At 46.4% G+C, this 27,162-nt stretch overlaps 3 protein-coding genes across 5 annotated transcripts; all 3 read left to right on the top strand.

Annotated features, from left to right (window-relative positions):
* The first annotated feature begins 2,404 nt into the window (after positions 1–2,404).
* On the top strand, positions 2,405–10,618 carry LOC115576623 (transcriptional-regulating factor 1-like). 2 transcript variants are annotated; one of them, XM_030409185.1, is made up of 13 exons: positions 2,405–2,633; positions 2,858–3,454; positions 3,553–4,293; positions 4,539–4,579; positions 4,689–4,791; positions 5,009–5,327; positions 5,687–5,765; positions 5,838–5,977; positions 6,063–6,166; positions 6,921–6,993; positions 7,081–7,160; positions 7,520–7,633; positions 10,365–10,618. In XM_030409185.1, the coding sequence occupies exons 1-13, from the start codon at positions 2,502–2,504 to the stop codon at positions 10,398–10,400; spliced, it is 2,559 nt and encodes an 852-aa protein (XP_030265045.1). In that variant the 5' UTR covers positions 2,405–2,501; the 3' UTR covers positions 10,401–10,618. The 2 variants fall into 2 exon arrangements, with proteins under 2 accessions (XP_030265045.1, XP_030265046.1); XM_030409186.1 differs by having other exon boundaries at positions 2,475–2,633; positions 5,690–5,765.
* Positions 10,619–10,659: 41 nt separating this feature from the next.
* On the top strand, positions 10,660–14,494 carry LOC115576695 (uncharacterized protein C1orf115-like). The gene is made up of 3 exons (XM_030409281.1): positions 10,660–10,736; positions 11,431–11,704; positions 13,593–14,494. The coding sequence occupies exons 2-3, from the start codon at positions 11,498–11,500 to the stop codon at positions 13,731–13,733; spliced, it is 348 nt and encodes a 115-aa protein (XP_030265141.1). The 5' UTR covers positions 10,660–10,736; positions 11,431–11,497; the 3' UTR covers positions 13,734–14,494.
* Positions 14,495–14,846: 352 nt separating this feature from the next.
* Positions 14,847–26,051, top strand: LOC115576645 (solute carrier family 22 member 13). 2 transcript variants are annotated; one of them, XM_030409211.1, is made up of 10 exons: positions 14,847–15,246; positions 16,802–16,899; positions 16,988–17,142; positions 22,390–22,558; positions 22,633–22,735; positions 22,911–23,053; positions 23,523–23,734; positions 24,435–24,543; positions 24,667–24,912; positions 25,888–26,051. In XM_030409211.1, exons 1-10 carry the CDS (start codon positions 15,025–15,027, stop codon positions 25,964–25,966), a joined length of 1,536 nt encoding a protein of 511 aa, XP_030265071.1. In that variant the 5' UTR covers positions 14,847–15,024; the 3' UTR covers positions 25,967–26,051. The 2 variants fall into 2 exon arrangements, with proteins under 2 accessions (XP_030265071.1, XP_030265072.1); XM_030409212.1 differs by having other exon boundaries at positions 15,113–15,246; positions 16,806–16,899.
* The last annotated feature ends 1,111 nt before the right edge of the window (positions 26,052–27,162 follow it).

Raw genomic sequence — 27,162 nt, forward strand, 5'->3', positions numbered from 1 at the left:
TTTAATCCAGTTGAACACCGACATCCTCGTTCGTTGCTTTTATTCTGAAGGGTACAATCGCTCGAAACTGTCATGTTTCCGGTTCGGTCGACTCTCGGCGCTGACCTCGGTCCCACACCGTGAAGGCACCGTGCTGTCCAGCGATATGATCGACAAAGGTTCCGACCACATTAAAAATAAATCATTAAATAATTAATTCAGAAACAATGAGGCAGAATAGCGATCATGTTAATGTCGGGCTGAGTTCTGTCACGTGTCTGGGCAGGAAACAATACATATAGAGTATATTAATAAAGATAAATAAAGAATAACACACGTATACATACAATTAAAATATAAATGTGTTTGACCTTTAAATTATGATTTAAAAAAACTGTATTCAGGCTCTTTTTATTGTGAAAATCTTAGAGCCCTAAACACTTTTGTAATTTGTAAATATCAGGAAGTCAAAACTGAAGGCAAGAAAACAAGAGCGTGTTATAAAATCTGTCTATTGTTTAATTTAGCTCTGGATGATTGATTGATTATTAGAAACACACTCAATGTGTCGCTAATGTTCAAACAACAAATATTGTACTATCTCAATAAATACACTGACCGCTCTGAAACATCCACATCAAACTCAAATACAACGATAAAACGTTTAGTTACTTATTTAGTGTTTCTTATTTTTCTTTCTATTTTATTTTATTTGAATTAAAATATATTTTTGTTGTTGTTTGTTGGTTTGATCTCTTCTGTCTCATCAGCATGTGAGATCATCGTGATGAGGACGAGGCAGCGAGTCGGAAGAGACGACCCGAGAGAGGAAGAACATGTGACCACATCCTGACAACACACACACACACACACACACACACACACACACACACACTCAGTCAGAGTCAGTCAGTCGGAGTCGATGATGTTTCAGGTGAGAGGTTATTTTGTCATTTAGATTTTATTTCTCAAACAGTTATTTATTTAACTGTTGCTATGACTGATTGTACTTTTACTTCCACACATCTTCAGCACTCTGTGTCCTTCATTACTTATGTTTATGGTTTAAATATCGACGATGTTACAAACAGGTTGAAGAGGAAATAACTAAACTGTGACCGATGTTTAATATCAAAGGTTAAATGTAAAGTTTTGATCAGCTGGCGACGTGTTTCTGAACGAAAGAACGCAGAAAAAAAGAGTATTTAAAATAACTTGTGTTGGTTTTCATGTGACATTAAAGTGGACGTGTCGCTTTAAGAGACGCTAAGGTTAAATTATCTCCGGGTGTCATTTCTTAGAAGAGTCCTGTTATCACACATTCACACTTAGTCATGTCACACGTTCAGCTGCTGTGTGGTCTGCAGCCGTCAGCATCCACAGATATTTATGTCAACACGTTACTGAACTCACTGACACCCTTTCAGAAGCAGAAACATCCAGAACTAGGGAACTAAAAGACAGTAAACTCATCCAACAAGGAGGCCAAGAAGGTTTTGTAGGTAACAACTTCCTGAACATCAGAGTACGAAATCAGTTGTAGTTCAAACTGAAGAGGAGCTTCACCAAACCGTCTGAGTCAGGGTGCAGCTCCCGACTCAAACATGGGCAAAGAGGTGGAGCTGGAGTTTAACAAGCCCAGCTAGCTAAAACTAGCAGATGCTGCAAGCTAGCAAGCAACAACCAGTTTCTAACTGTGGTGAGTTGAGTCTCTGAGTGAAGTCAGAACTCACCACACCGGGTTTCTCTCTCTGTTTTCCTGCAGCGTCTTCTCTGAACGTCATGACGTAAACTACATTTCCCTCCTTCAGCAGTAATAAAGAACATTACTGTTGATTTCAGATCCTCAGCGGCTCGTTACCATAAATCCACCTTTTAATCCCAAAAGTTTAAAATCAGACTCCGGCCGCTGTCTGCAGGCTAACGCTAACACAGAAGCTGCTTAATCCAAAACACCAGCGTCTGTCCCTCCCCTCCCGTCTGTCAGTCCGATTAACCACACAGAAGCAAAGATTATGTGTCTGACATCTGAAGTTATAATCTCCACAGACACCATGAGAGGTGAAGAACAGTGACTGAATCAGCTGAGCAACTACCTGTCACTCAAAGAGGCCACACCCACAAATATGCATAACCTGAAGCCTCAATATAATTTAAAACAGTGAGTTTCAGAAACCTGTGAACATCTTTACTTCTGCTGTAAAGTTTAAAATGAGCTTCGATGGAGATTGACTCACTGTTGGAGCCTCGAGTGGTCGTTAGAGGAACTGCGGCCTTTGGTGGTTCAGCCCTGGAGGTTGCTCCTGGGTCGGGGCAGTCAGGGAGGAATGGCTGGTTCAGATCCTCGTACTGAAGCCAGCAGAGTGGTTCTGCTCAAACAGCCTCATGGTCTCTGAGTGTTACTTCCTCTGTCGTCCTGCAGATCATCAGACTCTCATAAAGAACACACAACCTGCTGCACACGCACACGAACATGCTCACAAACACACCTGAGCTCCGTGTTAACAGCTGTGTGTGACATCATGTCTGACATGTGGTCGTTCTCCTCGTCCTCTCCTCCTCCCATGATGCATCACTCCTCCCTGTCTCAGTCAGCTCCTTTCATCTCCTCCCCTTCGTCAGACGGAAACCATGGAAACCATCTCAGCACTAAGGTTGTTATTAATTACACACTAACTTAATGAATGTATTGATTTATGCACTGACCTATCAGCTGACACACGTAAACACTAATTTATATATTTACTTATTTATGCTCTCGTTTATTGATGTGCTTTACTTCGTGACACACTTTAATGACACAGTTCTTTGACGTGATTAAGTTGTTTATGCTCTGCGTTACGTTACACAAGTATTTGTTTGCTCTCTTCATCCACAGTTACCTTCCTATCACCTCGTACCTCAGAACCAAGTATCCTCACCTCACGTCCCCGAGTCCCCTCACCATCACCTCCCTCCTCAGGTGACCTCCCCTCACCATCACCTCCCTCCTCAGGTGACCTCCCCTCACCATCACCTCCCTCCTCAGGTGACCTCCCCTCACATCGTACCTGAGACCCAGGTGACCTCCCCTCACCTCTTCTATCAGCCCCAACAAACCTCCCCTCACTGTGGGCCCTGGTCCCAGGTGACCTCCCCTAACCTCCAACATCCCTATGTTCCATCCCCCAACCTGTTTCCCCAGCCTCAGGTAACCTCCCCTCACTATGCACCCCAGCCTCAGGTAACCTCCCCTCACTATGCACCCCAGCCTCAGGTGACCTCCCCTCACTTTGCACCCCAGCCTCAGGTGACCTCCCCTCACTTTGCACCCCAGCCTCAGGTGACCTCCCCTCACTTTGCACCCCAGCCTCAGGTGGGCTTCCCTTCCCTGCTCTCCCCGCCCCTGCACCACCTCCCCAACCAAAACCCAGATCCAACTTTAGACGATCCAACCTGGAGCAGAGCTGATCCTTCCTACAGTTACTCCTATCAGGTAAGATCATCGTCTATCGTATTCCAACAAAAACCAGAACCAGAACTGTCCTACATGATCACAGTGTTGCTGATCTGTTTGTGTTTGATCCAAAACAGAACCAGACCACAGCCCACCTGAATCTCCATCTCCAGAACCAGTTCAGTACTGGAGTCACCCACCACACAGACCTCTCCATTGGCTCATATGAACAGGGTGACACACCTGGTCCAGGTCGGGACACCTGGAGGTGTCTCGGGCCAAATCGGCACCAGCTGCAGTGCTCTCCGCTGGGCTCCATGTCCGGAGAAGTCACCCTGGGAAGATGGAGCTCCGACTTCAGCTCGTCTCCTGCTGAAGACTCCTCCAGCACTCAGTTTTTCCACAACAACACCCCGCAGCCCTTCTGTAGCCCCAACACTCCTGGTCCAAGTCCTCATTACCCACAAACCCCGACGATCTCCAGCCCGGGTCCTCACCTACACCCCAGGGAGGACAGACTGGATCTCCACGCACAAACATCTGGACAGCTGAGCAGAGATACAACCCTCAGCTGCTGTCTGCAGGAGTGTGACGGCTACCAGATGATCTCCGAGCAGCACCTCCTCCCGAGCCAAAGTGAGCTGATCCAGGACCAGACGGGCCTCCTCAACGCCGCAGTGAACCCAGACAGCCGTTTCTCTCCACAGGGAGGAGGCCAGGACGTCAGCAGCAGCACCCAGACTTCAGGCCTTCCTGCTGGGCTGAGCTGGAGAGAAGAGAGTGGAGGAGGAGGAAGAGGAAGAGGAGGAGGAAGAGGAAGAGGAAGAGGAGGAAGAGGACGGGGAGGAGGAGATGGAGGCCAGGCCGACTGGAACTGGGTGTGTAAAAGAAAATTGTTCAAAGTTATTTCCAGTTATTTCCTAATATTACCTTGATCAGAGTCAGAGAACCGCATTTTTATTTATCTGTGCTGTATACTTTGGGTGGACCAACCGGTCGAGGAAGACGTCCGCGCACCATTGGGTCCGGTTCTGCTAGAGCTTTCTGCCTGTTAAAAACAGTGATTGTGATTCTTTTATCATTCAGTTTTAATTTAATCAATTAATTTTCACTTCATTTTCAGATCAAACAACCTAAAAACAGCATAGAACTCCTCGACAGCAGGTAACTGACTGAAGATGACGAAGATGATGATGATGATGATGATGATGAAGATGTGCGATCGATTCACAGAATTATAAACAATAACAGGTGTGAACTGTTTTCTGTGTAGGCTGATGTGTACGGTGTGTAAACGAGATTTCAGGAGTCTGCCGGCGCTGAACGGACACATGCGCTCCCACAGCGGCTCCAGACCGGCTGCATGGCTGAACAAGGTGCTGAGTTATATTAATGATTCAAAACTTTACTATGAAAAAACAGAACTGAATTAGTTAATCTTAGCTGTTTACCTTGGGGGCCCAGCTTGTGGTGAGCAGACGTATGTCCCCTCAACGTATTGTAAACATGTTTGTGTACACACGCGCTGTCTGGCCCCCTGGTGGCCGCCTCATGCAACAGCAGGTCAAGTCTTCCTCACCTTTGTTTCTCCAGGTCGAGGACTCCTCCCCACTGGTCCCACCCTCGGTCTCCATGGTGATGCCCGTCACCGTGCCCGTCCAATCCGGAGGCCCGGTGAAGGCGAGCAGGAGCGCACAGAGGAGACTCAGGCGCCTCTCTCCAGCCGGCGGACGCTCTGTGCTCTACCGCAGCCTGCTGCACCGAGACGAGGAGAAGGAGGCTGAGGGTGGAGGCGCACACTACACCCCTCCACCCATGCTGTGCCCCCTCAGGGCGGGGCCGGGGTTGTACTGCTCGCTCACCACCAGGAGGCAGCAGCGGGTCCAGACTGTGCAGCTTCACAACACACACAGTAAGACAGAACTAATCAATAAACTAACCACTCCATTACTAAGAAGCCCGCTCCGATGTTAATGGGACATTTATTGATACTTTGAAAAGTTACGTTTTCACTCTGTGGAATCTGATCACTGCTGATTCACAACCACATTTATGTGATGATTAGCAAAAGTGTTATATTAGTAATGTGTTAATGACGATATTTCATTGTTTATTTTCAATTTACGAAATCTAGAATTATCTACAAATATTCCAGTAAAACATTTTAACCTCCGTACACTTAATATTTACTGTCAAATGAGCAGCAGGAGACTTTAACTGTTTCCTCCACGTGATATGAATGACACAGTATTCAGCTGTGTCTCTGATTAGCAGATGGACTCAATGATCTGGTTGCCATGGAGACGGCTTCTCCACCTCCTGGGACCTTAACGACGGGGATCAATAAGCCGTACGTAACATTCACCTGAAGTGTTTTTTTTGTGAGATGTTGTCATCGTTCACACTGAGCTGTCAATCACAGGCGGATCAACGTAGGGCGGGGCTTCCAGGCTGAAATCCCGCCCCTACAAAGGCGTAAATACGCCCACTCAGACTCCCACAATGCACTGCTGCTGTGGATGCCATGCGAGGAGCTGGAGCGTCCTGTCAATCAGCTGAGAGGTAGCTACATTCAAAGATCTTCTCATTCTGTTACAACCCTGATTCTCATTGGATGATGTTATTGATTGACACATTGTTCATCCAGTTGAAGCTCTGCTGACGATGGTTCGTTCCAGCGTGGTGCCAGGGGGCGGGGCCAGCCCAGAGTCGGCCCTCCACGTCCTATCAGAGTGCAGAGGAGACTTCCTGGTAAAATCTAATTGGCTGTTTGGTTTGTTTTAGATTAAATTATCCACATTCAGATCGTCATTTAAACATCACCTAAAATAGCAAACATCACCTTCACTGAAGCTTTAAAGGAGCAGTTCAACATGCTGGAAAATACAAACCTGCTTCCTGTCTGACACTGAGATGAGAGCACTTCTTGTACAGTAGAGTTTCAGACGGCCTGTGTTAGTTTCGGTTTCTGGCCTCTGATCAGGACCCTCACGGCCTCACTGTGGTCACACGACTCACAAACTGTCACGTCACTGACAAGAAATATTTCCAGCACAAAACTCCCCCCAACACCACGAACGGTGGTTTTCACACTTCTGTTTGTTTACAGGTTAAAAGAATTTAAAGTGTCGCAGTCCACAGAACAGTTCTGGAGCGTCACAGCGAAACAGAGTTGCAGCATTCTGCTGAACAACTGAAGCAGCTGAGACTTGATTTAAGACAGAGAAACATCCAAAGAACCCTCAGATGTCTCCACACAGCTCGTCTGCTGTGATCACAGTCTGCAGATAGAAATCTTCACGGTAGCTGCTGAGCTACACGCGTTAGCTATCTGCAACTGAATCTGTATTCCAGTCTTTATGCTAGGCTACGCTAACAACTTCCTGACATCCTGTGTGTGTCCCAAAATATTAAAACTGTTCCTTTAATTGTATGAAGAAGTTTTTGTCTTTAGTCCCACAAAATGGTAGTGGTGCTGAGCTCAGTGTTTGTTTTGGTGTTCCAGCTGACGGTCGCGAAGCTGCTTTCAACCCCTGAAACCTCCGACAACAGCCAGGACACAGATCAACAGTGTCCAAGTATTTATTGTCTTTATACCAGCCACATATTTACTCCAGTGTTGTGCTCATTCTACTCAAGTTAAGTATGTTTCATGTATTTTACAGGCTGGAGTGCAGCAGAGAGAAGGTCCATGGTTAAATCACTGCAGCTTCATCAAAAAGACTTCAGCAAGATCCAGAAAGTGGTGAGTTTCTCTTCCAACATCAGTCGGTGTGGTGCACTAACAAGTCCCAAGTCTAAACCATCAGGTCCCGAGTCAGGTCCAGAGTCAAGGCTAACACAACCGCCAAATCCCAAGTTAACACTGAAGTCAGCGATTGGAAGTCCCAATACAAGACTACCAAGTCCAATGTTTAGTCCCAAGTCAAGGCCTACAAGTCCAAATCAGGATTACCCAATCCTAAAACAAGTCCAATGACAATTCCCTAGTCAAGACCCACAAGTCCCAAGTCATGTAACAGTAAAGACCACATGGGCCTAAAGTCGAGAGCCCAAGACCAAGACTTACAAGTCCCAACAAGTTGATGTTGTTTGTGTGTTCAGGTTCAGACCAAGTCCCTCTCCCAGTGTGTGGAGTATTATTATCTGTGGAAGAAGAAGCTGAGTCTGAGCACGAGGACCCCGGCTGGACTGACCGTCACGCTGCCCGACACAAATGTAAGAAACGTCTGTTTGAACTTGTCTGTACAGTCTGATGAGCGGTTTGAACTTCAGGCCATTGTTTTTGAAGAAACTAAAACTTTCCAGACTCATTTCGAGACGGAGATGAAAAGATACAGGTTTCGGTTTTCACATCGATTTATTTTGATGAGAGTTTGATGCTCATCAGGTTAATTAAAGAACACTCCAGTATTTTGACGACATCCGTCTGAAGCGTTGACACAGTTTGAGTTCCAGTCGTCGTTTGGTTCAAGTGTTTCAGGTCAGCCACTTCAGTCACTGCCAACACAAACGAAACTAAAGGCTGAATGAATAAAAACCACTGAAACCAATTCCTGTTATCACACACACACTGAAGCACAAAATACACACATTGAAACACACCCACACAACACACACATCCTGTCAGAGATGAACAAACTGTGACTTGACATTTCAAATAACCAGCGTGTGTGTGTGTGTGTGTGTGTGTGTGTGGTGAGTCAACTTTAATTTTCCATCACTCTTGTTTGGATTCATCTGATCAGCGATCTCTATCAGCCTTAGTTTGAAAGTCATTTAGATTTCCATCAGTTTGATCTACTTTAACTTCCTGTTTGGTTTTTGATTCTGTCAGATTCATCAAACTAATTAAACATTGAACTCTTGTGGAAACTTCTCCATTTAACTTCCTTCCTTTAAGTCTTCTGTTTTCAGTCCTGTCTTTCATTACAAATACGTCTTGAGATTTGAGTCCTAGATCGAGTCCAACAAGTCTCAAGTTACCCAAATCAGGTCAAACAAGTTCCAGGTCAAGACCATCAAATCCCAAGGAACCAATCCCAACCAAGGTCTCGTTTCGTTTCGTTTCATTTCGTTTCGTTTTCTTCCGCTTTTTCCCCGAGGGTCGTGGGGATGCAACCAAGGTCTCAAGGTAAAAGCAAATCCCAGGACTAATTCCAAGTTAAGATTCAAAGGAACCCAAGTCACGTAACAAGTCTCATGTTGAGTCCCACATAAGGTCCAAAATCAAGACCAAGTTCCAAATCATATCCTTAGTGAAGACTAAAAAGTCCCAAGTCATGTAACAAGTCCAGCATCATCAAATCCTGAGTGAAGTTCCAAGTCATGGCTAACAAGCCCCAGGTCAAGACCAACAAGTCCAAGAGAGGTCCCAGGTCCAGACCAACAAGTCCAAAGAGAGGTCCCAGGTCAAGATCAACAAGTCCAAAGAGAGGTCCCAGGTCAAGATCAACAGGTCCAAAGAGAGGTCCCAGGTCCAGACCAACAAGTCCAAGAGAGGTCCCAGGTCAAGATCAACAGGTCCAAAGAGAGGTCCCAGGTCCAGACCAACTAGTCCAATGAGAGGTCCCAGGTCAAGACCAACAAGTCCAAAGAGAGGTCCCAGGTCCAGACAACAAGTCCAAGAGAGGTCCCAGGTCCAGACCAACAAGTCCAAGAGAGGTCCCAGGTCCAGACAAACAAGTCCAAGAGAGGTCCCAGGTCAAGATCAACAAGTCCAAAGAGAGGTCCCAGGTCCAGACCAACAAGTCCAAAGAGAGGTCCCAGGTCAAGATCAACAAGTCCAAAGAGAGGTCCCAGGTCAAGATCAACAGGTCCAAAGAGAGGTCCCAGGTCCAGACCAACAAGTCCAAGAGAGGTCCCAGGTCAAGATCAACAGGTCCAAAGAGAGGTCCCAGGTCCAGACCAACTAGTCCAATGAGAGGTCCCAGGTCAAGACCAACAAGTCCAAAGAGAGGTCCCAGGTCCAGACAACAAGTCCAAGAGAGGTCCCAGGTCCAGACCAACAAGTCCAAGAGAGGTCCCAGGTCCAGACAAACAAGTCCAAGAGAGGTCCCAGGTCAAGATCAACAAGTCCAAAGAGAGGTCCCAGGTCCAGACCAACTAGTCCAATGAGAGGTCCCAGGTCCAGACCAACAAGTCCAAAGAGAGGTCCCAGGTCCAGACCAACAAGTCCAAGAGAGGTCCCAGGTCCAGACCAACAAGTCCAAAGAGAGGTCCCAGGTCCAGACCACAAGTCCACGAGAGGTCCCAGGTCCAGACCAACAAGTCCAAGAGAGGTCCCAGGTCCAGACAAACAAGTCCAAGAGAGGTCCCAGGTCCAGACCAACAAGTCCAAAGAGAGGTCCCAGGTCCAGACCACAAGTCCACGAGAGGTCCCAGGTCCAGACCAACAAGTCCAAGAGAGGTCCCAGGTCCAGACAAACAAGTCCAAGAGAGGTCCCAGGTCCAGACCAACAAGTCCAAAGAGAGGTCCCCAATTAAGGCTCACGAGTTCCACGTCAGGCTGAATCAGTTCCACGGGAAGTCCAGAGTCAAGACAGATATGTCCAAAGTCAACACCAACAAGTCCAGAATCAGGATGATTAACTCAGGCCTTCTTAGGACTTGGAACCAGACTTGGGATGGGAAGTCTTAGGTCAAATATCAAGCCAAGTCCAGTGAATCCCAAAGTCAAGACCCATAAATCCCAAGTGGAGTTTATCAAGTCCGGAACAACAAGTCACAAGTTAAATCCAAAGTTCTGAGTCCAGACTGGAGGCTGTGGAAGCAGCAGTGAGACTCCAGTAATGTTCAGTTATCACGTGTCCACATAGTTTTGTCCAGATAGTATGTTGGACGTGATGTTCCTGCTCCAGAGTTCAGCACCTGAGTCATCAGTTATCAATCAACAGCCTGATCAGGTGATAATAAATCACTCCTTCCTTTCCTCTCTGTGTGTCTGCAGGGTCAAAGGTCATCGAGATCACATGACGCCTCATAAACCAACGGGCTGCTGGAGCTGCACACTACTTCTACTGCACAGATCTCAAACATGTTGTTATTAAGGCTGAAACTGTAAAACATTTGAGGAGTTACTTTCAGGTTTAGTGTTAAACCTCCTGACAGCTGGTTCATATCATCACGAGTTATGTATTTATTGACAGTTTCCTGTTGTGATATCAGAAGATGAGCTGGACATTAAAGAAATCATCCAGTGGACTGTTGTGTTTCTTTCCTCCAATCACAGTTCTGCTGTGTTGTTAGTTGTTGTTCAGAGAACACTGTTGATTGGTCAGAGTGTCAGCGAGCGGCTCTGGACCCTCAGTGTTCAGCTCAGGTATGTTCATATTGTTTTTCTACCTTAATCCTCCCATTTCTCTCCCTCCGGCTCTCAGAGCTTCACTTATTACAGCATAGAAAAAAAGAAAAGGACAGAGAAGAACTTCACCTCACACCTCACGGCCAAAAGTATGTGGACACCTCAACATCTGAGCCATAAGTGAGAGACAAAGATGGGATTCTGGTGTCGGCAGACCGGGCCAGCCCACTGGGTGTTAAACGTCTATTTGACCAACTGAATCCTGTTTGTGTTTTCAGCAAGTTCACTAGAATTCAGAGAAAAGTGAGTGGAGTTTGGTGGGAAAGGCCCATTTTTTGCAGTGTATTTTAGAGGTCTTGGTGTATTATTCCAGGTTGAACAGAACCAGGCTAACTGTTTCCACTTGTTTCCAGTCTTTATGCTAAGCTAAGCTAAGCTGAGTTAAGCTAACAATGTCCAGCTCTGTATTTAAGTAGATTTACTCCAGTACTGTGCTTCAGTCCTGCTCCTCTCTGTTGACCCGGTGAGTCCGTGTTTACTCTGCAGAACAAACACAAACTTCTCTAACTGAACTCCAGCCGGTCGACAACAAGCTGCTCCACATTCTTCTTCTAATCCTGCTCTGAGTGTTTTCTCCGTGGAGGCTCCCACAGCTTCCTGTCTGAATGGAGCTCCAGGCGATAATAAAGTTAGACTCCTCCTCGTTTCAAAGGTCCTCCTGCCCGAACACAAGGAGGTCCGAGGAGGAGGAGGAGGAGGAACAGTCCGACAGACGAGGGATGGGAGCGCAGGAGAAGGAGGAGGAAGGAGCTCCTTCAGCCGCGAAGAAGCCGCAGAAATGCTCCAAAGAAGTTTATTTCTCCGTCCTGCCGGATCAATACGAGCCTCTGATCGAGGAGGAGGAGGAGGAGACGGCCGAGGAGAGGAGGAAGAGGAAGGAGGAGAAGAAGAAGAAGAAGAAGCAGCGCTGCAAGAAGTACAGGAAGGTAAGACGAGCCATGACCTTTGACCTGAGTAGGTGTGAGGAGACACATGACTCATCAATAAAACAGCTGATAACAGACGAACACGTGGAAACGACACAAACTTTAAACACATGAACCAGTTATACACAGCAAGAATATATATAACACCAGCACACAAATACATTAATTCATATAAAATAAAAGTCAGGACATATGAAAAATATATATAAAATAATGTATTCAAAAATAAACAAAAAGCACCGTTTAAATATTTAGAAAGTTAAAATACATATAAATATTATTTATAAAAAGAAATAATCATAAAAAGAACTAAAAAATAATATATGACAAAATTAAAAATACAAATTAAATAAAATGGTAAAATAATGTTCTTAGATAAATATATTATAACATTGAATATATATTTTTAAATAAACAATAAAATAAACCTACACATCAATTAATTAATATAAAAGTAAAAGTTTATTTAAATAAAAATATATATATAATTAGATAAAGACAACAACAGTGCATAGAATGTAAAAAATGGGATTTTGAACATTTTAATGTATTATTTACAAAAATTTTATATTATAAATACAAATGAAATAATGATAACAACATGATACATTAAAAAATATGAACAAAGCAGTTAAATTATTACTGAAGCATTTATGATAAATTAACAAAGGTAAATAAAATGTAAAAAACAATTAATTGAAAAATATGGATACAAATAATTAAATAAAATTATCAGCAATTAAAAATAGACATGAAAATGGTAATTTTAAATAAACACTATTATTATCAGCACTACTGGTACAAGTAACAATAATGAAACACTGAAGTCAACTTAATTAAAAGTTCATTTGTCACTTCAACTGAAATCAAACAAACAAAAGTTAAAAACTGAAGAATAAAACATTTGTGACAGAAACATAAATATTCTAAATGTTGAATCCTGTTAAACATCGACTCGGTGAGTTCGACCTTTGACCTCGACACACTGGAGCTTCATCAGCCTGAAGAATGAAAACAAAACGTGACTTCATTCAAACAGCTGGAGCAGCAGAGCGCGCTGGCTAATGCTAATGCTAACACAATGACTCAGTGTTTAGCTTGGACAGTATATTGTTTTGGCCTTTGGCTTTATTGACAGGACAGTTGAAGACATGACAGGAAACAGGATGAGAGAGAGAGGGGGGGAGTGGCACGCAGCAAAGGACTCGAACCCAGGACTCGAACCCAGGACTCGAGGCCGGGACTCGAACCCGGGGCGGCTGCAGCGAGAGCAAAGCCGCTGTACATGGGACGCTGCTCGACCCACTGAGCTAAACGGCGCCCGATGTTCGCGCCCTGTTGTGAGAACTGGAGAAAGTGGATCTGTACTGAATAACACAAGTGTTAATCTGCAGCGATCCTGTTTGTGGACAGTCTTGGTTGCTTTGTTTACCTGGAGAACCAGTGAACCACATGTGTTCCTCAGCATGTATCATGTAGCTAACGTTAGCATTTTGTTCTTCCACCCTCCAGGAATTCTCTCCTTTTTAATGTTCTTTTACTGCAGTTGGCTTTAACGATGTGAAATAACCACACCCACTTGATTTATATATAACAAATGGAAATGAAAAGTTAATTTAAGATGCTTCCTGTTTTATTTTGTAGAGTTCACTTCCTGTCGTTGTCTCTTCCCCCTGGTTTGTGCTTCATGTCTTGTCTCTGTGTCTTCTGTTTGTCTCAACACTCAGCAGCACAAACTAATACAACTACAGACGACACGGCAGGAACAAACACAAAGACAGGAAGCTTTAATCACACGAGGATTAACCCTACAAAATAAAACAGGAAACATCTAATCTGAAAAACAAAATGGTCTGTGAGTTTTTATTCCCTGTCCTCCGTCTGTCAGAACTTGGGGAAGGCGCTGCGTTTCAGCTGGCGCTGCCTGATGGCGGGTTTACAGAGCATGGCCTCCGCCTACGCCACCCCGCTCTCCGCTGTGTCCACGGTGGTGACGGAGGTGAACCGGTCCAGCAGCAGCAGAGCATGATGGGACACGGTGTCTGAAATTCCTCCATGACGCTGACGAGGACAACCAGGAGCACGGAGGCGTCCGGAGGCAAAGTGTTCTGTCGTTGGTGGTTAACTTTTGTAATAACTGATGGAATTTAAGAAGAACAGTTTTGATTCTTTTGTTTTTAATTGAACTGATATTAAAAAATCTAAAGTCTTTAGTTTCTGTTTGTCTCGTCACGCTCTCTGTTTGTACTATATATACACATATAAAACGTGTTGACGTATGTTTTCATCATCTCTTCACTTTGTGTGTCTGACATGCTTATTTTATGTTTTATATGTTTTTAATACACATGTAAGTCAATATGTAAGAATTGGCCACCTGTCACATTCAAAACACAGCAAATATTAAAATGCTACCTGTAGCTGCTGTTAGCTTGTTAGCTCCGTTAGCCGTGCAGTTGGTTGACAAGCTTACATTGTGAAAGAAGCGTCTGTAAAATGTTGGATATTTGTTTTAAGCCGCTCGGTTAAATTATTTTATCTCTGCTCAAGTCAGACGGGCGCTAAACAGGAAGTTAGCAGCTCGGTCGGCGAATGAACCGGGCTCCGCCTCCAACGCTGTTTAGCATGCAAACAGATATCTCTGTAATACAGTACGTAGACGTCATGACGATGAAATATTGTATTTTCTGTTGATTTCTGAATGTTTTCGACCATGATTCTGTTGTATTGCACCGGAACACTTCACGTCTGAACTGCAGTTTATCAAATAAACACACTGTGAACTGTGAACTGAGGCGTCGTTGTTGAACCTTCCATGATTCATCTGTCGTCTCTCTACATGTTTGTATAAACTGAGTCAGCTGATCATCACAATCACTGTTTATATCTGACCGATGAGAAAATCACTTCATTTAACAAAGTAATCTGACTACACACACATTTTAAGTACTTTTACATAGAAAACATCTGAAGAGTTTATAAAGTCTGACGTTTCCAGCCGGACATTAAAGAGGCAGTTGTTTAAATAAAGATGTAAAACAAGATGGCCACCAGATGTCGCCATGACGCTGCTCTGACACTCCATCTGGTCCTTATAAGGGAAAGGAGGCGGGTCAAACTGCCAGGTGAAAGTTCACTTTGTGTGTGTGTGTGTGTCTGACAGCAGCTGCTGCTGTCAGACACACACACACACACACACACACTCACACACTCACACTCACACTCAGCAGACCTGAGCAGAGGAACAACAACATGTGGAGCTGCTGAGCTCGCCACACTGTCCTCGCCGCTCTCCGCCTGCAGGACCTCCGACAGCCGTCATGTCTCCGCTGCAGATGTCCGTCTACTGGCGCCTCTCTCTCGTCTTCTTCTTCACCTCTTTCCTCTTCTTTCTCGACATTTTCACGGCTGCCATAGTGGCGGCTACTTGTCACCTCGGTAACAACACCGGTGCCAGCGTTCGGCGTGGAGCGTCGGAGGGCAACCAATCACAGCCCGGGCAAGAAGAAGCTGATTGGACGACGAAGAGCGGGACTGGAGACGTGAGTGATGGTCACCATGTTTAATTTATTACAATTTAGATTTTTTTTTTTTGAAAAATGCTTTGGAACCTGAACTTTTCCACGACAGGACGTGTTTATGTGCAGCAGTTTCTTGTTCCAGAGCTAGCTTAGCATTTAAGCTAGTTTAGATTGGAAGCAGGGGGAGGAGCTAATGTTAGCCTAGCTCATCCGTGAGATGAGCACGCTTTAACTGATTAACTTCTTCTTTGTTTTATCGCTAACGAGCTAGTCACCAATTCACCCTGCAGTCAGCTGGGTTCACCTGAGCGGATCAGAGCCGGGTCTCTGGGTCTTCAGATGCAGCTCGGCTAGTTTTTCATAACGGTTCAAACTTAAAATATTTAATAGTTGTTCATTCATAGAAATAAATTAGATGACATGTTTGACTTTAGGAAAGAGGAAATATGTCAGAAATAAATGAAATAAAAGATCAACAGAAGGTTTTTAGACATTCTGGTGTGACAGACTCATTTTACAGAACATTTAAACATTTCTGTCCCTCGACTTCACACATAAATAAACAACCTGAACAACACTTAATATTATATAAGGGTTCAAACTATGTTTTTCTACCTTTTAAAGTGTAAACATATGAATATAACTATCAAATATATGACAGAAATGATATTAAACAATATAAAATACAAGTAAACATCATAAAATATATCATAACAGTTATCATCTGGTGTTGCCGTGTAACAGAATACTCTTATTTTGAAAATAAATCACACTGATGACATCACTTTACTTCCTGAAGCTCTATGCAGAGTGGACCTGGTTGGTTGGATCGTATAAGGAGAATATAAATGGATTTAATGACGTGATTGACAACATGTGCTTTGAAGTCCGGTGGAAACTAATTATTTTATTTTATTCATACCGATTAAAATGAAGATAGAAAGTCATGAAGCTTTCATTTTTGAATAATTCTGGAATAATGTTCTCAAAGTTTAAATGTTAGAAAAGGAAGTCCATTTTCTTTTTACTTAGATTGATAATGAGCAACTGTAAATATGCAGAACAAATGATGTCTGGTGGAGGAAAAGAAATAAATAAATGAGGGAGGAGTTATATAAAAGAATACAAAAATTTAATTATTACAGATTAAGTGAATATCTTATTCACCAGGTACAAAAAACTCTGAAAACGAAGTGAAGCAAAGACATCAAAGATCCAGAATCAGGACCATGTTGGCTCCGGCTCGTCCTGGTGCTAACTCAGCAGCACTGGGCCCGGTTCTGCTGGACTGGTTTCTTTCTCACTGCGGTCACAACGAGCTGCTCATGAGGGAGATGTTTGTCTCTGTCTTTATACAAATAAAGGTTGATTGATGGCTGTTCATTAGTTTAGTTGATATTCGTATGCAGGTCTGAGTTTTGGTCTTATTGGCTCTGATCTGAAGATTATCATCAGGTTCCACGACGACACATGAACCTGAATCAAAGCTAGTGAAAGTGGAACTGTTGGTCCAGAGTTTGGACCAGCAGCGTCCCAACAGTTTGTGTTCAGTAACATATTTGTGTGTGTGTGTCAGTCAGTGTGTGGTTGGACAGACTGGCTGTCCTACGGTCAGACTCTCTACATGGTGGGCTTGCTGCTGGGCTCTCTGTTTGGAGGAGCCATCTCTGACCGGTACGAGCACACACACACACACACACACACACACACACACACTGTTCAGTGGCGCCGGCTGCTTGTACTCCATTACTCCTGTCTGCAGGTACGGGAAGCGTCCGGTGCTGTTGGTGTGTGTGTGCTTGCACGCCGTGTGCGGCCTGGTGCCCGCCATCCTTCCTCAGCCACACCTCTTCCTCGCCATTCGCTGCCTGACGGGCGTCTGCTGCTGCTGCATCAACATCTGCTCCTTCAGTCTGGGTAACGCTCTCTCCTCTTCCTCCTCCTGTAATTATCAGCAGTCTGTCCTCAGTGTTTGTGGTTGACTGGCTGACCGCTGAGTCTGATTGGACCACGGTGGGACACACACACTCACACACACACACACACACACACACAGCTGATAAAGAGCACGTGGACCAGGCTGGGTGCTAATGAAGCGAGACAACCTCCAGCCGATTTCTGACCTCTGACCTGAGCTCTGATTGGAGGAGATATTTGGAAGACTCTTTGGGTACAACAGGTTCATTTCAGCCTAAAATACCTGAGGATGATTTCAGACTTCTACCAGCAGTTACAACCGTTTGTCCCGATGGCCGCTGATTAAAGTCAAGAGACATCTCACAGGTTGACTGTAATATATCAGACCTTTGATTGATTTGACTTTATCAGAATATTTCTCTGGAAGTTGGTCACATTTGAGCAGTCAGGAGCTGTGAAGACATGATGGAGACGGGTCTGTGTAAACACGTGACGGAGACGGGTCTGTGTAAAGACGTGATGGAGACGGGTCTGCGTAAAGATGTGATGGAGACGGGTCTGTGTAAAGGTGTGATGGAGGTCTGCGTAAAGACGTGACGGAGACGGGTCTGTGTAAAGACGTGATGGAGGTCTGCGTAAAGACGTGACGGAGACGGGTCTGCGTAAAGACGTGATGGAGACGGGTCTGTGTAGAGACGTGATGGAGACGGGTCTGTGTTAAGAGGTGATGGAGACGGGTCTGCGTAAAGACGTGATGGAGACGGGTCTGCGTAAAGACCTGATGGAGACGGGTCTGCGTAGAGACGTGATGGAGACGGGTCTGCGTAGATACGTGATGGAGACGGGTCTGTGTAAAGACCTGATGGAGACGGGTCTGCGTAGAGACGTGATGGAGACGGGTCTGCTTAAAGACGTGATGGAGACGGGTCTGCGTAGAGACGTGATGGAGACGGGTCTGTGTAAAGACCTGATGGAGACGGGTCTGCGTAGAGACGTGATGGAGACGGGTCTGTGTAAAGACCTGATGGAGACGGGTCTGCGTAGAGACGTGATGGAGACGGGTCTGCTTAAAGACGTGATGGAGACGGGTCTGCGTAAAGACGTGATGGAGACGGGTCTGCGTAGAGACGTGATGGAGACGGGTCTGCTTAAAGACGTGATGGAGACGGGTCTGCTTAAAGACGTGATGGAGAAGGGTCTGCGTAGAGACGTGATGGAGACGGGTCTGCGTAGAGACATGATGGAGACGGGTCTGCTTAAAGACGTGATGGAGACGGGTCTGCGTAGAGACCTGATGAAGACGGGTCTGCTTAAAGACGTGATGGAGACGGGTCTGCGTAGAGACGTGATGGAGACGGGTCTGTGTAAAGACGTGATGGAGACGGGTCTGCGTAGAGACGTGATGGAGACGGGTCTGCGTAGAGACGTGATGGAGACGGGTCTGTGTAAAGACGTGATGGAGACGGGTCTGCGTAGAGACGTGATGGAGACGGGTCTGCGTAGAGACGTGATGGAGACGGGTCTGCGTAGAGACCTGATGAAGACGGGTCTGCGTAGAGACGTGATGGAGGCGGGTCTGCGTAGAGACGTGATGGAGACGGGTCTGCGTAAAGACCTGATGAAGACGGGTCTGCGTAGAGACGTGATGGAGGCGGGTCTGCGTAGAGACGCGATGGAGACGGGTCTGCGTAGAGACACGATGGAGACGGGTCTGCTTAAAGACGTGATGGAGACGGGTCTGCTTAAAGACCTGATGGAGACGGGTCTGCGTAGAGACGTGACGGAGACGGGTCTGCGTAAAGACGTGACGGAGACGGGTCTGCTTAAAGACGTGACGGAGACGGGTCTGCGTAGAGATGTGACGGAGACGGGTCTGTGTTAAGAGGTGATGGAGACGGGTCTGCGTAGAGACGTGATGGAGGTCCGCGTAAAGACATGATGGAGACGGGTCTTTGTTAAGAGGTGATGGAGACGGGTCTGCGTAGAGACGTGACGGAGACGGGTCTGTGTAAAGACGTGACGGAGACGGGTCTGTGTTAAGAGGTGATGGAGACGGGTCTGCGTAGAGACGTGACGGAGACGGGTCTGCGTAGAGACGTGACGGAGACGGGTCTGCTTAAAGACGTGATGGAGACGGGTCTGCGTAGAGACGTGACGGAGACGGGTCTGCGTAGAGACGTGATGGAGACGGGTCTGCGTAGAGACGTGACGGAGACGGGTCTGCGTAGAGACGTGACGGAGACGGGTCTGCTTAAAGACGTGACGGAGACGGGTCTGCGTAGAGACGTGACGGAGACGGGTCTGTGTTAAGAGGTGATGGAGACGGGTCTGCGTAGAGACGTGATGGAGACGGGTCTGCGTAGAGACGTGATGGAGACGGGTCTGCGTAGAGACGTGACGGAGACGGGTCTGCGTAAAGAAGTGACGGAGACGGGTCTGCTTAAAGACGTGATGGAGACGGGTCTGCTTAAAGACGTGATGGAGACGGGTCTGCGTAGAGACGTGACGGAGACGGGTCTGCGTAGAGACGTGACGGAGACGGGTCTGCGTAGAGACCTGATGGAGACGGGTCTGCGTAGAGACGTGATGGAGACGGGTCTGCGTAAAGACGTGACGGAGACGGGTCTGCTTAAAGACGTGATGGAGACGGGTCTGCGTAGAGACGTGACGGAGACGGGTCTGCGTAGAGACGTGATGGAGGCGGGTCTGCGTAGAGACGCGATGGAGACGGGTCTGCGTAGAGACACGATGGAGACGGGTCTGCTTAAAGACATGATGGAGACGGGTCTGCTTAAAGACCTGATGGAGACGGGTCTGCGTAGAGACGTGACGGAGACGGGTCTGCGTAAAGACGTGACGGAGACGGGTCTGCTTAAAGACGTGACGGAGACGGGTCTGCGTAGAGATGTGACGGAGACGGGTCTGTGTTAAGAGGTGATGGAGACGGGTCTGCGTAGAGACGTGATGGAGGTCCGCGTAAAGACATGATGGAGACGGGTCTTTGTTAAGAGGTGATGGAGACGGGTCTGCGTAGAGACGTGACGGAGACGGGTCTGTGTAAACACGTGACGGAGACGGGTCTGTGTTAAGAGGTGATGGAGACGGGTCTGCGTAGAGACGTGACGGAGACGGGTCTGCGTAGAGACGTGACGGAGACGGGTCTGCTTAAAGACGTGATGGAGACGGGTCTGCGTAGAGACGTGACGGAGACGGGTCTGCGTAGAGACGTGATGGAGACGGGTCTGCGTAAAGACGTGATGGAGACGGGTCTGCTTAAAGACGTGATGGAGACGGGTCTGCTTAAAGACGTGATGGAGACGGGTCTGCGTAGAGACGTGATGGAGACGGGTCTGCTTAAAGACGTGATGGAGACGGGTCTGCGTAGAGACGTGATGGAGACGGGTCTGCTTAAAGACGTGATGGAGACGGGTCTGCGTAGAGACGTGATGGAGACGGGTCTGCGTAGAGACGTGATGGAGACGGGTCTGCGTAAAGACGTGATGGAGACGGGTCTGCGTAGAGACGTGATGGAGACGGGTCTGCGTAGAGACGTGATGGAGACGGGTCTGCGTAGAGACGTGATGGAGACGGGTCTGCGTAAAGACGTGATGGAGACGGGTCTGCGTAGAGACGTGATGGAGACGGGTCTGCGTAGAGACGTGATGGAGACGGGTCTGCGTAAAGACGTGACGGAGACGGGTCTGCTTAAAGACGTGATGGAGACGGGTCTGCGTAGAGACGTGACGGAGACGGGTCTGCGTAGAGACGTGATGGAGGCGGGTCTGCGTAGAGACGCGATGGAGACGGGTCTGCGTAGAGACACGATGGAGACGGGTCTGCTTAAAGACGTGATGGAGACGGGTCTGCTTAAAGACCTGATGGAGACGGGTCTGCGTAGAGACGTGACGGAGACGGGTCTGCTTAAAGACGTGACGGAGACGGGTCTGCTTAAAGACGTGACGGAGACGGGTCTGCGTAGAGATGTGACGGAGACGGGTCTGCGTAAAGACGTGACGGAGACGGGTCTGCTTAAAGACGTGACGGAGACGGGTCTGCGTAGAGATGTGACGGAGACGGGTCTGTGTTAAGAGGTGATGGAGACGGGTCTGCGTAGAGACGTGATGGAGGTCCGCGTAAAGACATGATGGAGACGGGTCTTTGTTAAGAGGTGATGGAGACGGGTCTGCGTAGAGACGTGACGGAGACGGGTCTGTGTAAACACGTGACGGAGACGGGTCTGTGTTAAGAGGTGATGGAGACGGGTCTGCGTAGAGACGTGACGGAGACGGGTCTGCGTAGAGACGTGACGGAGACGGGTCTGCTTAAAGACGTGATGGAGACGGGTCTGCGTAGAGACGTGACGGAGACGGGTCTGCGTAGAGACGTGATGGAGACGGGTCTGCGTAAAGACGTGATGGAGACGGGTCTGCTTAAAGACGTGATGGAGACGGGTCTGCTTAAAGACGTGATGGAGACGGGTCTGCGTAGAGACGTGATGGAGACGGGTCTGCTTAAAGACGTGATGGAGACGGGTCTGCGTAGAGACGTGATGGAGACGGGTCTGCTTAAAGACGTGATGGAGACGGGTCTGCGTAGAGACGTGATGGAGACGGGTCTGCGTAAAGACGTGATGGAGACGGGTCTGCGTAAAGACGTGATGGAGACGGGTCTGCGTAGAGACGTGATGGAGACGGGTCTGCGTAGAGACGTGATGGAGACGGGTCTGCGTAGAGACGTGATGGAGACGGGTCTGCGTAAAGACGTGATGGAGACGGGTCTGCGTAGAGACGTGATGGAGACGGGTCTGCGTAGAGACGTGATGGAGACGGGTCTGCGTAAAGACGTGATGGAGACGGGTCTGCGTAAAGACGTGATGGAGACGGGTCTGCGTAGATACGTGTTGGAGACGGGTCTGCGTAGAGACGTGATGGAGGTCCGCATAAAGACATGATGGAGACGGGTCTGTGTAAACATGTGATGGAGGTCTGTGTAAACATGTGATGGAGGTCTGTGTAAACATGTGATGGAGGTCTGTGTAAAGACGTGATGGAGGTCTGTGTAAACATGTGATGGAGGTCTGTGTAAAGACGTGATGGAGGTCTGTGTAAAGATGTGATGGAGGTCTGTGTAAAGATGTGATGGAGGTCTGTGTAAACATGTGATGGAGGTGGTGTATGATGGTGTAAACAGGTGTTGATCACCTGTTGTATAATCCTAACTCACACTCTCCTCTCCGCTGTGTTGCAGTGGTGGAGTGGACCCTCCCTGCCGCTCGCCTCTGGCCGCCGGCCTTCCTGCCGTTCTGCTTCAGTCTCGGGACAATGGGCGGAGCTCCGCTGGCCTGGCTCAGCTCCACCTGGAGACAGCTGCACCTGTCGCTGGCTCTGCCTCAGCTCATCTGTCTGCCACTCTACCTGTAGGTGCACACACCTGTCTACCTGTCTGCTATGACTCTTTTAATGAGCTAACTCATGCTCTGTGTCTCTGCAGGTCCATCCCAGAGTCCCCTCGCTGGTTGTTGTTAAAGAGGAGGACGGCTGCTCTGGACAGTTACCGTAGCAACAGCCCTGCAGACAAACACTGTCTGGACCTGGTAACTATCTCCTCACCTTTCCTCCATTCTTGGCTGGACGTCTTCGACCGTCGTCTGTAATCATCTCTGTCTCTTTGTTAATGATCATGATGGAAACATCCTGTCAGTGTTAGTCAATGACTGAGCCCTGTGTGTGTGTGTGTGTGTGTGTGTGTGTGTCTGTGTGTGTGTGTAGCTGTTGGACTCGGCCTGGTCTGACTTGCAGAAAGCCGCCGAGGCTCAGGAGGAGCCGCCACCTGGAGGCCACGCCCCCAGTGACATCATGCAGCTCCGACACCCGACCATCCTGCTGCGGCTGTTTATCATGAGCTACCTGAGGTAAACACACAGTATGAGACGCACATCAAGAACACACTATTATTCTATTATTTTATTCACTTTTACTCGTACTTTTGATACTTTAGTTCATCCAACATGAGAAACTTTTACTCGAGTACTATTCATGAGTAACTTTCACTTTTGCCAGCAGTCATACTGACACCATATGTTTAGTTTTTCAGAAACACTGACGCTCTACTGAAGTATTTTCTGTCACTTCCAGTCCTACATTTGTTGTATTACTTTAGTTACTAGTTACTTTACAGATTACATAATTAAAGGAACTGATTTTCTCGTTTGTTGTGACGTTCACTCGCCTCTGAACAGAATCTGCAGTTGAACATTATGAACCTTCATCTCTGGACGCTCTTCTGTTTTTCCTCCGTTCCATGAAAACATTTGCCACTAGCTCTATAAAGATGTGATGAGATGAGGGATGAGCAGTAAACTCTGTCTTCCCATCATGCAGTGCAGCGTCAGCACTGACGTACTTCGGCATCTGTATGAACATCGGTTCGTTTGGCGTCGGCGTCTACTCCGCCCAGTTCTTCTCCGGCCTATCAGAGGCTCCCTGCCTGCTCATCCCGTTGGTTCGCCTTGGACGGCGCCCACTGAGCATGCTCGCTCTGTTCCTGAGCGGCGCGGCCTGCTTCCTGTCGTTACTGCTGTCCAGATACAACGGTGAGATATTAACATGACAGCACGTTACAGAGTTCAGCACCTGTAACTCCTCACACAACATTCAGACCAGGGTCAGGATCTTAGACATTATTTTAATGTTAGCATTTTAAAAACAACAACTTAAAATACTTCAGTGAGTAAAGAAACACGCCGTTGATAATGTTTGTATTGATAACGTGCTAAATTATTAACTAGAGGCTGCAGATTACAGCCAGAGGTTTTATATCTTTTAGTAACACGAGCTTGCTAAAGTTGTGAGCCACAACTTATTGTTTTAAGACATTATTAAGAAATAAAAAAGTTTTTAAATTTGTCTTTTAATATTGATAAACATTTGTAATTATTACAAATATGAAACATTAAACTTCAGGATGGTGTTGTACATATTATATTTATATTCTTATGTCTTAAGTATATATTTTTCATTATACTAACATGAATAAATGAATAAATAATGATACTCAATGATTTTTGTAAACTATCTTTTAGCTGAAAGACGCTTGTTTCTTACAAACAGGTGATTTTTTAGGGACCAACATGATTACATCGTCTGCATAAAGGCAGATGTTATTTTTAACTCATATTTTTTCAAATATGATCGTAATGTTAGCATTAGTGCTTGGATTGTCTCTGAGAAACATATAGATCCTCTCTGACATGTTATTGATCAGTGATCAGGTGATATTGATTCTGTGTGCAGCTAAGCCGGAGCTGGTGATGAGTCTGGCTCTGCTGGGGAAACTCTGCATCCTGGCTGCCACCTTCATCTCCATTCTGTACAGCATCGAGCTGTTCCCCACTGTGGTCAGGTACACACACACGCACACGCACACACACACACGCACACACACACACACACACACACACACACGCACACACACACACAGGTTCACCTGCCTGTATACGGTGTTAACGGTGTCATTGTAATACAGGCAGCGGTGTGTGTCGTTGGTCAACTTGTGTTTCCGGCTCGGCTGTCTGGTCAACTCCCTCGTCCCTCCAAACCCAAATGGAGCGATCTCATTGGCTGCCATGGTTGTCTACAGCAGTGGACCAATCGTGGGCTGCAGCCTGTGCCTGCTGCTGCCTGAGACCAGCGGCGTCCCACTTCCTGATTCTGTGGAGGACTGTGACCGGCAGCCCCGCCCCCCCAGCATGAGTGCCCTCTGGAGGACACGGTGAGAAAAACACACGTGGAACTCTGTTTACGACCAGAGAGGCTTTAATTCACCTGGCTGAAACTCAAGACCATTTTTATTGTGATAGTTCACATTTCTTGAGCAGGCGCCTGAATATTTCCTCATAAAAACATGTTTTAAGGGTTCATTTACTGTGACATTGTAATAATGTTGAACTTGGACCGTGGAAGACGGTATGATGTGGACCTGTTGTGTGTTTCAGCTCATCTGCAGGATGATTACTGCATTAAAACATTCAGGCAAGAAGATGTAGCGTCTACAAAACAAATACACGTCTGCGTTCAGCTACAAATATTCTACTCTCTTCTTATTGCACCTTTTTGAAACTTTCTTGTTCTTTCACTGCAGCATTTTTAATATTTAGATGATGAACTCGTGACAATAGATTTTTTTAAAAGGTGATTTTAAGCAAAATTCTCTGAAACCGTCCAGTTTGTATTTAAACATTAACTTTTGTAATTGAAATAACTTGCATCCTCGTACAATTTGCAGTTTTCATTCTAAGAATTTATTTCATATTCAGGAAAAAGGGAAATTCCAAACAAATCAGGAACTCAGCAGCAATAAAGACAGTTTGGATCAAACACAACAGAACAGAAGTTATTGTCTTCATGTACACATATTAAAATGAGAGAAGCCATAACACAACACGGTTCTCTTTATTTCAACATCAGAGTTCAACACTCGTCAACACTCTGGCTTCACAGACCACTGCAGGCTTCAATTCAAAACTATTGTGCAACACACACACACACACACACACACACACGTGGAGCTTCTGATATGAGTCACGTTTTCAGTCACGTTGCAACAACCTGAACATTAAAATTCACTTTTCAAGAAGTCATACATTCATAAAGAAATCTATCACATCACACAAACATTAACAGCTGCAGAGTGAATCATTCTGCTGAGTAACTGTGTGTGTGTGTGTGTGTGTGTGTGTGTTTTCAGGAAGTTGGTGAGCAGCCAAACCAGGAAAACGGAGATCCCCCCCGCAGAGAAAGACGACACGCACAGCGGACTGATATGAACAGTCTGAGTGTTTAAAGTGTAACAAACGGCTTCATGTCTGTTTGTGTTTAGATGTTAAATTAAAGACCAAAGAAGAAGAAGAAGAGTTTGTTTTATTCTCATGTTGTTTTTATTTTGTTGTCACTTTGTTCTGTTTTATCACTGTGAAAATAAACTTTTATTGATCAGAATTCCAGAAGCGTTCATGTGTTTTACACGACGACCTGAAGCAGCGCAGCCTGCAGTTCCTCTAACGGCCACTCGGGGCTCTAACAGCGCGTCAGTCCTCGGAGGAGTTCATGCTGAAACCTCCTACTTCACAGCAGATTAAACACGTTTATCAGACGCTTAATCTTTGTTTCTGTGTGGTTCATTGGGCTGACAGACGGGAGGGGAGGGACAGACGGTGTGGTGAGTGCTGACTTCACTCAGAGACTCAACTCATATTCAGGGTTGTTGTTTTTTACATAAAGTTGTCAGCTGTTGATTTAATGTTATTTACGTAGGTGGCTCTATGAAAACATAAAGGTTCCAAATCTCACATATCACAAGTTTTAATGTTCGTCACATGGAAATGAGAAAATCAGTTTACGTTCATTTTGATGGCAGATTAACAAACCAAGTGAAGCTCACCGTGCGACGTTAGAACACGCAGATTAAAAACCACATCAGGAGGGTTACAAACAAACAAACAACAAACAACAAACAAACAAACAAACAAACAAACAAACGCGTTTCACCAGCTCACCTTGTTTCCAAAGGTCCAGTTGATCCATTCAGTCCAGAACACAGAATTCATCTTTAATTGGAGACAAAAAAACAACAAACTGAGTTCTTTGTCGTGCCTTCATCCAAGATGGCTGCCGACCTCTGACCATTTGATTGACAGCTTATTGAGCAGAGAGGAGCTCCTACGCCCGCCCTAGAGCCTACAGCAGCCAATGAGTGCTGGTGTAGAGCAGTGAGCCAATCACACGCCAGCCTCCAGGTGGTTGGTGCATCATGCAGCCAATGAGAGTTCAGATCCAGTCATACCTAGTTTCCCAGTGTTTAAACTTGACGTAGTTTTCTGTGTTCTGCTCTTTGAATCATCAGGTTTTCCAGCTCAGCTTGTTTCTGGTGTTTTATCTGCACACAGTTAGTGTGAAGAGGGAAAAAAAGAATGATAATGAGGTTAATGCTGCTGTTGCTCTCAGGCAGCGACTCTGAGCTCAG

This window comes from Sparus aurata, chromosome 24 (assembly GCF_900880675.1).
Source record: "Sparus aurata chromosome 24, fSpaAur1.1, whole genome shotgun sequence".
In the NCBI taxonomy this organism is placed as follows: domain Eukaryota; kingdom Metazoa; phylum Chordata; class Actinopteri; order Spariformes; family Sparidae; genus Sparus; species Sparus aurata.

Bases quoted from the DNA above. Each gene is read 5' to 3' on its own strand.
- LOC115576645 (XM_030409211.1), top strand. From the start codon at position 15,025: ATGTCTCCGCTGCAGATGTCCGTCTACTGGCGCCTCTCTCTCGTCTTC. The intron at 22,559-22,632 runs GTAGGTGCACAC...GTGTCTCTGCAG, and splicing joins ATCTGTCTGCCACTCTACCT to GTCCATCCCAGAGTCCCCTC. The intron at 24,544-24,666 runs GTACACACACAC...ATTGTAATACAG, and splicing joins CTGTTCCCCACTGTGGTCAG to GCAGCGGTGTGTGTCGTTGG.
- LOC115576623 (XM_030409185.1), top strand. From the start codon at position 2,502: ATGTCTGACATGTGGTCGTTCTCCTCGTCCTCTCCTCCTCCCATGATG. The intron at 5,328-5,686 runs GTAAGACAGAAC...GTCTCTGATTAG, and splicing joins GCAGCTTCACAACACACACA to CAGATGGACTCAATGATCTG. The intron at 6,167-6,920 runs GTAAAATCTAAT...TTGGTGTTCCAG, and splicing joins AGTGCAGAGGAGACTTCCTG to CTGACGGTCGCGAAGCTGCT.
- LOC115576695 (XM_030409281.1), top strand. From the start codon at position 11,498: ATGGGAGCGCAGGAGAAGGAGGAGGAAGGAGCTCCTTCAGCCGCGAAG. The intron at 11,705-13,592 runs GTAAGACGAGCC...TCCGTCTGTCAG, and splicing joins GCTGCAAGAAGTACAGGAAG to AACTTGGGGAAGGCGCTGCG.